Source organism: Pempheris klunzingeri, chromosome 3 (assembly GCF_042242105.1).
Source record: "Pempheris klunzingeri isolate RE-2024b chromosome 3, fPemKlu1.hap1, whole genome shotgun sequence".
Classification (NCBI taxonomy): Eukaryota; Metazoa; Chordata; class Actinopteri; order Acropomatiformes; family Pempheridae; genus Pempheris; species Pempheris klunzingeri.
The window spans coordinates 2749684-2762001 of NC_092014.1; the positions used below are offsets into that span (position 1 = coordinate 2749684).

Below are 12318 nucleotides of genomic sequence, written 5' to 3' on the forward strand. Positions count from 1 at the left end.
CAGCTGAGCAGCCTTGAAGATGACGAACAGGGCAGCAGCCTCACCGTCTTTCCTCTGCAGCCACACGCCTCTTATTTTTAACTTTATTTTTGTTTGTGCGTCGTGGGCGAACTTATTTTTTCTATAAATCATAAAGACAGAAAAAGAAAAACGGGTACTATTGTCCAGGAGGGGCTGATATAAATCCAGTATCTTTAAATATCGTTAATCAATGTGCACTTCCTGCTGTGTCATGAATCATCAGTTTCTTCTTCCATTATCATATTCCCAAAGAGCAGCTGGGTGGTTTGCTCTTTATTTTAGGTGTAATGAAGAAGCTGGTTAGATTTCTCAATCCAAACTCCCTCCGTGTCCTTTCATTTGTAGCGGCGTGTCTTTTAAGTCTTCCCCATTGCACCACACGTTATTTCATTCTTTGCAAATTTCAATCCTACAGTAAGTTGCTCACTTTTTGTGGCATCCAGAGGTACAGACAGTTTACGCTTCCTTTGTGATGTAGGCACATGGATACTGATGAATATTTACGGGGAACGTGAGGCTTTAACGTTTAACTCTTACAGCATTGTTGAGGTGTGAGGTGAAATATGTCACTGTGAGATCACAGACCGTAGATAAGAAGTGAAGCCAACGTGGACGTGCTTTAAACCTGCAACCTGCGACTTCTCACTTGACGTATTAGCTCAGTAAAACATTTTCCTGATGAGTTTATGGTCTCATTTAGAGGAAAATAGAGCATAAAGCAGGGTGTGCTTTAGGGCAACAAAGGGAAACAAAACAAGATGGCGACTCCGATGTGTGAGGTCACAGGGCCTACGTCCATGTGTGAGACGCAGTTTTGCATCAATATATGACTTTACGTTGATGGCTAATACAAAGCTAGCTGTTGATCCAGCTTTCGTCCACAGAGGCGCCAACATTGCTCCAATATTATTCTTCATTGCTCTTTAAATCAAAGAACAACTATGTGTGATATTTTTATTTTTTTTAAAGAGAACTTGTGTCTGTGCCGTACCTGCTAATGATCAAACTGTGGACTCCATACTTGTTTTCAATCTTGTACTTTCCAGGGGCGCTCAGCGGGTCGACTGGCACTCCTCCCTTATACCTGCAACCAGTCAGCAGTCAGGTGATCTGTTCACGCCCATAATGGTTAAAGCAGTGTGTGTGTATACATGCGGATACACGACTCTCTGATGGTCCAGCCAACAATACAGTGACAGGTGCTGTGTACTTAAATAGCGGTATGCTAAACACTGTAGACTGGTGTCAAAGTAATTAAAGGAGCGCTGACAATGCTGGCAAACCTATTTGGAGGAGATCAAAGGATCACTGTGTCACCACTTCATGATCAGGCTTAAATTGGATAAACTTTAAATGTGGACATACACAACTGGAGTCAGAACCTAAGAGATGTGAATATTCTGACCATTTGACAATGGGCCTTGGGTTTCCCTGCACAGTGCAGAACAGTTTGACAGGAGTCTTCTCCCACACGGTGTGGGGCCGCAGGGCAACCACAAAGTCCGGCATCTTGGGGATTTCATCCAACAAATCCACCCTCTTGGTCATCATGCTCTTCACCTGGAGAGAGCAAATGGCGTCATGTGAATGCATACAGCAGAGAGGACACCACACTGGGTCTGTACTTCATCATGTTGTACTGCATTTAAACATTAAACCTGAGTGCTGTTGTTCATCTATAAGGGAGTTTTTACCCTGCATGGTCAGTAGGGCTGATTACCACTGATTAGCAATTCATTTTAAACCAATCTGCGCCAACTTTTGGAAGTAGAGAGCACATCTGAGTGGAAATATATTAGTTACCGCACCATCAGGGCATTTGTGAGGTGACAGCAGTCAAATTTCAAAACTTGACGCAGACAGCTGAAATGACATTGTACATGTTATTCTAGAGAGATGAAAGGTACCAACATGTGCCAGTACAACGTGAACAGAACCCAGCCCTAACGATAAACACACAGACCAGTTGTTTCTAAAATAAGACACTATTAGAAACCCTTCCAAGCCAACGTGTTGGCATCATCGATGTTTCCCGGCTGACATCACTATCTAGAAATCTGAAAGCCGAAAGACGTGAGGGATTAAAGGGGTGAGGTTTATTTACTGTAGCACCATTCATACATGTCGGCATTTCACAGTATTCCACACACATTATATATTACAGACATATTATCATATATCATTGTATGTAAAGACACATTTTATGCTTTATTGTTGATCAAAAACACTTCCTTTAAGAATATATTTCATGTTTCCAATCAAAAACAAGGTTAATCAAGTGAGTATTGGTTGTTGAATGGCAGTTTTTCTTAAAGAGAGAGAGTCGTGTCCTGATTGTGATTAGTTTCTCTGTTCTCTACTACCATGAAGACAAATGAAATAAACCGAAAAATCACCTTCATGAACAGAATGCTAGGGGCTTGGTCCCTCATTACTGCATATAGAATATGCTTAGAATCATGGATTTCAGTTTTTAAAAGTGTTTTTGGGAAGACAAACATGCAATCAAGCCTAAAAATAATAAATCCAGCCTGAGAGGTCCATTTGCTGCAGTACAAGCAAGTCAAAGCTCTACCGTATCCTGTGATAGTGATCTATGTGACTGTGATTTGATTTCTATTCTACGGCACGTTTGAGAGGCAGTGTTCTTAGGGTTTGGTATGCATTAGAAATCAATACATTTACTTTATTTTTGTGCTTATTGAACTGGAGAATAAGACCAGGCAGTCTGTAAAGAAATCCACAAATAGTACAGTATCATCTACATATATGCGAAATGACATGTTCGATAAATAATCATGAACTCATTTGTTCAGTGTCATTTCAAACCCAGTACTACATTATATAAATAATTAAAAAAACATCAGCTAAACACCATTATATCGCCATTTTTGGTTTTCTGGTAAAGCGGTTTTTGCTTACCTCTCTCTGAATAGCAAGACTGTCCACTTGGGCCTTGGTGGCCATCCTCATCCTGTGGAGTTCCTGCTGGATAACGCTCAGTCCTTTCCCAACATTCGCACTCACTCTCTGGTACTCCTCAGTGTCCTCAGCAGTCCTGCCAACACACAACTCAAATTGATCCACTGAAAACCAGGAATGTTCCCCCAAACTATGGAGCACACCTCCTACAGATGTCTTCACTTTAGCCTTTAACTAGCAGTGATACAGGCCTGAAATATGTATGTGCATTTATTTTACTTGATTTCATGCTTTTTTTTATATTATATATTCCATGTATTTTACTTTTATCCTTTATTTTATGCCTATTTTGCATGGACCACTTGGTGCATGTGATTTATTTGCATTTTGTGGGCTAGGATATGAAAGGTGCTACTCAAAACTTATAATTAATATTACCACTAACCAAGTAACCAACTGCATACATATGATCAACAGTAAAACACATAAGCTTTCTTTGATAGTATTTTTGTCTCTTATGAGCACTAAAATGATTCATTTCAAGCCCTTTGAGTTGAGACTACATTCAAACTCTGGGGATTTGTAGTTATTTCTAACTACCTTGCAGAAATATCATCAAACAACAGCTCTGCTCATCTATTTATTGAGCTGCAATATTTGCCAGAATCACTTTTGTGTGTTTCATCATTGGCACAATTGCTGTTACGGCAACTCCAACATCTACAGTTAATTCAACAAAACTACATACAGGACAGACATTTCATTAACATGAACTCCTTAATCAACACTTGACGATTCAAGGCAATCATCACTGAAAAGTGACTGATAACGCTGAAGAAATGTGCTGTCTTGACTGCCGTCAGCTAGCAGAGACGGTCGCTCAGTATTACCTTACGCCTAAAATAGCCTGACACATGACAGCAGCCAATGGGAACTCACCTCTGCCGGAACACCGGTATGGTATACGCTGGTTCCGCCATAGCCTCTGTGGCCTGGGCCTGTACCTGGCTCACCGATTTAGAGCTTGATCTCCTGGCGGGAGGAGATTCATCATCATGAAACAGGCCTTCAAACAAACATAATGGACTTTTGGGGGTTTTAGTTTTGCAGAAGCGGTGGCTGTGTTAAAATTCGAGGTGATTGAAAAGTGGTTCAAAGTGGTGTTATGTTATGATTTTATTCAAATTCATATATACAGTATATATTATTGGGCCAATAAAGATTATATAGTATAGTGTTGTTTCAATGCTCATCTTCATTTATATGACAGAACATTCAACAATATACAACAGATGATATAAAGGATATAACTAAATGTCTTTTGAGATGAGAAAAGCATCAAAAATAAGCAAATTATAAAGAGAAAGTAAAGAAAATGTATAAACTAAATAAAAATAATAGATGCTTTGATTTTCTTTATTAGTACAGAATGTGGTTTAACATTTATAGTTCCTCCTTTGTACTCATTACTGAAGACCCATTTCTGTCCTTTGCATTGCCAAAATTAATCAAACTAACTGGACTGAATTCTCAATACATGAATAAATCTTGGTCAACTTAAACAAAAACTAAAATTTTGCAGAATAGCAACCTCAAAGTGACATTTTCAAGAATTCCGCTCTATGAGAGCTGCAGCTAAATCGACTGTGGAAAGATCAGCAGGCTCCTGCCAGATACACATGAGGAGGATTTGGCCAATGAGCATCAGGGACATGAACTAAGACGGCATCCAAAACTTTGTTCTTGTGGAAAAAGTCATGGGACAGTTGGTTGGGTGCTGATGTCAGTCAGTATCTACAGTGCTGCAGATGTAGGTCAGCGGTGCGCTGCATTACAACATGGCAGCTCTCTACAGGACGACCCCGGGATCAGAACCTGACTTGCAGTAGCTCAGATCTTGGACTTGAGGCAGTTTTATGATCCCCCCTCATCACCAGTGACGACAAAGCAAGAGCGTAACTACGCCGCAAAGCAAAGCTGGACTAAGAGCTAGGCTCGGTGCAATGCTTTTTCAAAGCGTGCTACAGCAATCTAGTGAAACACATCTACGTCTCTCACGACCCGAGTGATGAAACCAGCCAGAGTCCAGAGTCTCTGGACCCACCCAGAATGAAATGAGGCTACAGACTCCCCTTTTAAACACACAGCACAGAGCAATATTTACAGGCACCTTCCTGAAAGCTTTAGGTCGGTCGTGTGTCATCTTTCATCTCAAACTAAATTACAGGAACAAACAGCACGACACCAGGAGGTGAACATATCTTCCCACTTAGTTAAGTAACGTTATGTAACAAGCTCAGATCTGCGTCCGCCTCACTTTTCCTCTAACGAGCAGAAACTGAGCTCTTTCTGATCTTCTCTGTTTGTCCGCTAATGCAGACACGAAGCACTCTCCATGCTCTCTACTAGCAGTTTAGGGTTTGAATCGTAAAAAACAATGTGTGACCTGCAATCGTGGCCCAAGTGACTTAACACACTGATGACTCCACTAACATCTTCTAGACCTATTTAATACCACGGAGCCTTTTCACTTTAAGCTGCCACAGAAGGAAAAAAGAAAAAGTGTGTGCACTGATTACAAATATGGCTCTAAAGTCTCCCACTTAATGTGTTCTAGGTGGTGAACCTGGAAAAACACCAATGTTGACTGTTTAACTTTAACTAATGCTGCAAAATTACAAAAAGAACTTTATATATATTCACGTGTTATAACTATATTTTCTATGTATATGAAATATAACCACTAAATATTAATTTAAGTCGTCAATGACTTAATTCACAGCAAGAATTTGCCACTGTTTTAGTGCCTCATAATAAAAATGTATGTGCATTTAATTAATGATGTATTCACATTGAGGAGTGTTTGTGGACGAAGAGCTCGCTTGCTGCTGTTCAGGAGACCGTTTGGACGCCAGTTTTGGTTTGCTGGTCCTAACTTGAACCTCGTTCTTTGCTCTAATTGTTCTGTAACACTGTTTTGTTCATTAAAAGCTGGCCCTGCTCAGCCTCAAGTCTGGACAGCCAGCTGGTGAAGCAGGCGCATGTGCAGCAGGAACATAACGACCCCCACCCTTTTCAGATCTGCCCCTCAGCGGCGGCTCTATGAATACCCGTTGCTCTACCTGGCAAAGCAGCAGAGGCTGTGCTTTTCGACGCAGCAGGTGAATTCCACCTTCATACCTTTCTGCCTGCTGCCTGACAGCACGTCTAGTGTGATGATAAGCATAGTCAGTTTTGACTTGGCTCACACGCTTCCTCTTATACCAAGGTATGACTTTGGAAGGCATGACTGGAACACTTCAAGGAGAGCTGGCCGGCAGCACCAGGGGGAGGGGAGACCAAACATGTGTTAGCCACGAGAACAATGCCAGTACAAGCCTGTCCTTTTGACGTTCTGGTTCATGGAGCCATTATGAAGTCTTGTTGCTGCACGTTCTACCTCATAGATCTGCTCTCATCTTTTAAACGTACAGTAAGCAGGTCAAAAGAGTCAGCAGCTGTTTCTTCATTGCACCTCTCAAGAATATTTCCTGTGATTACATTCGTGTTATACGTGATAAACTACCATTGCTAAAACACTTATTATCTTAAGAACATGTTTATCAAAAAGGGAAAGGCAGGTAAAATCCAACATTCAGGACGGCTCAAACATATACCAGAGCTCAGCACTTCAAATGTTTCACCTTACAACCTCACACAGCTCAGCTATGAATAGCTTGCAGAAGCCTGCCTATTCCATGATTGGAGAAATGAAGGAAATAGAGTCTTTACCCATCAGTGCACAGCCCTCACTCTATTTGATTAAAACCATCATGCAGGAAATGAGACTGATCAGGCTGTATGGGCTCTTTTAAATTGAACAAGACTCATTTCTAAAAAAAGAAAGAAAAAAAAACACACACACTCTGCTTCAGGCTAATTATGCTTCTGTTCTGTGTGATCAATTATTTCAACAGGAGAGAATATTTTTACCTGAGTTTGTTTGGCTGAAACAAATTGGAAAAAGAGGGTCAGTAACCTTTTAATGCCCTGGTATGCAAGTAAGCACTGCTCAGGGAGATTACAACAGACTGCTGCCGTTTCCCCACACAGGAGACAGATTATCTACAGCCATTCATTACAGCAGCACATTTCACTTCACCCACACATGACGGCAGATGACTTCCTTTACTCTGAGCTTCATTTTGAATTACAAAAAAAAAAGAAGTTACTTCTCCAATTAAATGAGCCTACAAGGGAGGAAATATTAAGAAAAGCTGACTTACCCCAAGAGATTAAAACAGCGCAAAGCGGTGGCAGACCAGCCTGATGCCGCTTGGGAAGCACTTGCTGATGGTAACAAAAATATTACCCTCTCACCGGAGGAATGCTGTGCCCCTTCCACCCCATGTATGGACGCACTTAAGACTATATATAGCATTTACCCCCAAATTTTGTTCTCATTCTGCACTTTGGAGATGAAGAGTGTGCATCCTGACCTGATATTTTATTGAGTAACTTGGACGTTTGTTTCATCCGCTGCATTTATTAAATTTAGTTTTTTTTTTGTGAGACTTTTAGGGGAAACGTTACAAAAAAAAATGCCTGTAAAAGGCTTATGGAGGCTGGATTTCTAAAGTGGAATACTTTTTCCACACAACAACACCTCATGTTGGAAGTCCTTAAATCAATATTATAATGGCGTGTTGCCAGTTTTCCCATTATTGGCAGGAAGATTTTCTTTTCTAACAAGATTAATAAGATTTTAAAAACATCCCGCCAGGAGCCAGAACGACATTTGGAGATAAATTTGCTGGCAAACCTCAACACTGAAAGACTTAGGAGACCTTTTTAGGTTTCTCCAGGCAGCCTGTCCTCCTTGGCTCAACACTTGTGGGCAGCAGTCAGGCTATTTTTAACAGCCGGTCCTCCGATACACTGATACCCCCAATTCTTACTGTACAAGAGCCCTCGCAGCTATTTTTATTCACACAAGTCTATTTAAAACTAAAATGACTGAAGATACAGATATAAACCCTCAGATGTGATATCAAAAAGGGGTAGCGGGCCTCCGACTTTATGGCCCAAACCACTTGCAGTTGTTGCCGTGTCTCCACTATTAAGGTCGCCTCCGCTTCTCTGTTCAGGAAACACCAGCCTGCAACTTCACTCACATTCACAGGCACTCTTGTTCTAAAACAGCGACATGTTCTTTAATTTAAGAGTCTAATGCACTAGTCTCCTGCTCCATCTGTCAGTAAATGTGTGGGAAATGACGCCTTTTAGATTTGGCTTACTGCAAACCTCCTGAATCATTGTGTTTTTCTTCACCAACACCAGCTCGAAAGGACTCGGACTGTTTTGTCTTCCTCTAAAACTGGCTGCAGCAGCCATGTCTGTTTTTTGAACAGCTAACCATGTAAACCTGCTCTAGTAGGACCCCAAAGTACAAGTGTGAACTTTAAAATGAGCAGAATATGGGACATGTGCGTCCTCCCAGCAACCCCCAACATGTGAGAGACTTTAAAATGTCACTTTTTGGTGACTCCCAGTGGTCGAATGAAGAAATGCACTGTGGGAGACATCAGCGTCCGCCTCTGTCCTTATACTCTGACACCACGTGGAGGGAACGGGCTGAACGAGGACACAGCAGGTTAAATTTAACCAGTGCAAACATACCTTTTACTCATCAGTTTCCCCTGGATGAGAGAGGATTTAGGTGGAGTCACAGGACAAGACACAGAAAACGGAGCTATAAATCAATGAGGTAACTCACAACAGTGACGGATCCAGAGGATCATCCACCTCCCAGCGACACACAGGAGACCGTTCCCGTACCTTTCCATCCACACCTGCAACATAAACCAAAGATTGTGTGTCATTCTTCTTCCTGTACTTAAACTGAAGTGCTTTATATACGTCTCCTCTATCAAAAGCTTTGGATTCTCCTGATGAATAAACAAATAAAACAAGAATATTGTTTGTGCTACCAAGGGTTCACACAGTACTTCACTTTTAAGACCGTTGCTACCTCTCTCAGTCTTTTAAAGGGGTATTCCAATGATTTATTACTTCACTTCCATAAACCAGTAACACTGGATCCTACATGTCCCATAATGCAACTCACTGACATCCTTTATCAGACCTTTCCTGACCGGTGAAATAACCACATCTTTATCCTCTGTTTGTAACACAGGGTTCCCATTAGAGCTGCAAACGATTGGTCCAATAATCAATCGGCAGAAAACTAATTGGCAACTAGTTTGATAATCCACTAATAATCCAAGTCCCTTTTTCAAAATAAAATTCCAAAAATGTGACTTTTCCAGGTAATTAAATTTGAAAATTTGCTGCTTTTTTCTTTTTTGGTTTGCTTCATAACAGATTGAATATTTTTGGGTTTTGGAATATTTATCGGATAAAAACATCTGATGAGGTCATCTTGGGCTCTAGGATACTGTGACGGACATTTTTATAGACAAATCACTTAATCAAGAGAAAAATCTGCAGATTAAAAGGTAACAAAAATAAGCACTGGACTACATCAGCCTACTTTCTGTTCATTATTTGTTGTCTCGAAGCACCAGCTGAGGTAACTGAGGTAACTATCTCTTGATCTCTCGTGTAAAATTAGTGCAGTGCCCCTTTAATCCCACACTCAGCTTGCTGTTATTCTCTATTGAACGCTGCCACCTAGTGTTTATCTACCTGAAGCTGCAGCGGATGATCAGGAATATTGGTCAGGGTTCATCTGACCAATGATGATGCAGTTTATCAGAAATGCTTTTCAAGGCTACAAAGTGATTCACAGCAGAAATAAACAAACACACAACTAACAAATGAAGACAGACACAAGGAGGGAGAAGCAAAATGTAGTTCAAATACAAACAGCTGAGGAACATTTAACATCATTTAACAAAGTTTAGAGACTAGAAAACGGAGAGCAGTGTGGGGAGTTAGTGTTGCTTTACCCTTTGACCCGTGCAGGAATTTCTAGGTTAGAAATTCTTTTTTTTTTTTTAAACACAGTGGGACAGAAAATTAAGCTTAATTAACAGCTTTGTCCTCCAAAAAACAAACATTATGAGCTTCAACTAACAGATAACATGCTTGCTTTGCAGCTGTATTGTTAGATGGTGCTGTTAACCTTGTCCAACCCCTGTATTTACTCCATTTGACACATGTATGAGTGTGTGTGTGCCTCCCTCTGGCCCCCAGTACACAGCATGTTTGCAGTGGGAATAAAAGAGATTATTGGAGCATGATAATATGATGAGCAGGAAGTTCACAAGTTGAAGGGGCCTCATCACCGCGGAGCCACATTCACTTGTGACTGTGGACTCAGATAATGAGGAGAAACCCCGGCTGTTTGATAATGAACAGGTCAACAGACTTCCCTTTATGCCGGCTGCAGCCACACATTTGGTTCGCTCATTAGTTCAAGACTGCGATCTCCAGCAAGATAACTTATCGCCTGGTTTCCATGGTGTTACTGACGCGGCTGCAAATAACTGACCTGTAACCTTTTTCTTCAACACGCTGTCATCTCTAACAGTTCAGCCGAGACGACGGCACACAAAAGAAAGACGATCTCCAGGATCTCTCTCAAAAATAAATCTATTAAGTGGCTTGCTGTGAAAATTACTGATCACAACTTTTGAATGAACATGTCCAACTGTTCAGTGTTTCAGTACTTTCTGCACCAGCTGCTGTTCTCTAACAAGAAGCTTCACAGCAACATTCACGACAGGTTTGATCCATGAATCCACCAATACATTTCCTGCTTCAGGTAGAATTGGTATTTAAACAGTCCTCCTCATCCTGCTGTTCACATTCTGACATCATGAGACCAAGACGACACCTAACAGTTGATCAGCAGCACCTCAACACTGGAGGCTTCAAACAGGAAGTCCTCAGACGGAGGTGTTCACTGAGCTTAGAGGGTCACAGAGTGTCATCAGGAGGTTGGAATAGTGATACAGAGACTGGAAGAGTCACAGAAAGGAGAGGAGTGGACGTCCTTTGGCCACATCCCAATTTATTGAGACACTGAAAATGTTTTGTTGTGGTTTACCTACCACTGTTGGTAGATTTTCTTTCAATAAATTGTTTAAGATGAATAAAACGACCATTGCATGCTTCTACTTAAATGTCCTACTTTCATGATATAATATCACTGTAGCATTCACTTTTTACATTTTCCATATATTTCACCTGAAAGTCGAATATCCCTAACTTTTAGTGAGTAGTGTATCTGTCACTTTCTACGCAGGTGTCGCGTCTGAAAAGTCGGTGAAGAGGACATGTAGCAGTTATTATAGCTATTTTGATTGATTTGTTCATTTGAGGATCATACGAGGATCAACAAGCAGCCAGGACATTTCAAAACACCTTAAACTATATCTTTTACTGGATACAGCAGCTCTCTGTCTCATCTTCTGGAAGTCGAATCAGCTTCTTACCTTCGGACAGTCAAAACTAATCCCCCCCCCCAATAGATTCCTCACCTCAACAACCGTTTTCACTGCCATGGATCCTCACAGCTGAGCGTGCAAACAACAGATGATCAAAATTAAATCAAATTATTATTAGTATTATTAAAAAAATGCCCTGTTTTGTCAAACCAACGCTGCAAATCCCTTAAATTTAAAAGCACTAAGAGGAAGTAAGAAAACTAAAATGACTGGACAGTTTGACTATTAATCGTCCTCAAAGGGGCACTTTTCTTTGCCAAAGCATCAAATAACATGTTGTGCACCAATAAAGCGATGAAGAGGGTTTATTGGGTTTGTGTGTGAGTGTGAATCAGCCTCTCGTGTGAAGGTCACGAGAGAAGGTCACCCTGAAGCAGCCATGACACTGGGCAGGATATTCTGCCTAAGAGGGGTGTGAATGGAGGCTAAGCCCTCCCTCCTCTCTCCCTCCTCTCTCCCTCCTCTCTCTCTCTCTCTCGTCTCCCTCGCAAGCTGCCCGTTTGGGGAACAGAGGGGGGAAAGACGGTACGGGGGAAGCCGTCCTTTTCATTCAGGCACTCCACTCTAAACTCGTGGCTGCAGCTGGCAGAGGATGGGAGGGAGGGAGGGAGGGAGGGAGGGAGGGAGGCGACTGTGGGGCAGGATGGAGGAGAATCAAGGAGGGAAGTCCTAAATCACAGCCGTTCATGGGGGGAAAAATGAGAGACGTCAGAGGGTTTTGCACGTCATTGAGTCAGCAGACATGGGTCATTTTACGTAGAGCGTGGTGACGCAACCGAGCTGCAGGGGGAGGAGGGAGGGAGGGAGGGAGGGAGGAAGTCTATGTCTATGTATAGCAATTCTGAGGTTTGTTGCGTCAGGCCTCATCAATCGATGCAAAGAGGGGCTTCAGCCCACCGACTGAAAGGGGTTTAGAAAACAG

At 41.7% G+C, this 12318-nt stretch overlaps 1 protein-coding gene across 2 annotated transcripts in view; it reads right to left on the reverse strand.

The window, feature by feature from the left end:
- The window catches only part of myom2a (myomesin 2a), a 28627-nt gene extending 21338 nt beyond the window's left edge, over window positions 1-7289 (reverse strand). The window contains exons 1-6 of one of the 2 annotated variants that reach the window (XM_070856590.1): window positions 7209-7289; window positions 6124-6252; window positions 3883-3975; window positions 2944-3079; window positions 1427-1581; window positions 1013-1105 (exon numbers count right to left, since the gene is read on the reverse strand). In XM_070856590.1, coding sequence (XP_070712691.1) covers window positions 1013-1105; window positions 1427-1581; window positions 2944-3079; window positions 3883-3975; window positions 6124-6230 — 584 coding nt within the window. In that variant the 5' untranslated portion in view covers window positions 6231-6252; window positions 7209-7289. The remainder of the gene's footprint in view (window positions 1-1012; window positions 1106-1426; window positions 1582-2943; window positions 3080-3882; window positions 3976-6123; window positions 6253-7208) is intronic. The other variant, XM_070856591.1, reaches the window with a different exon arrangement.
- Window positions 7290-12318: the final 5029 nt, after the last annotated feature.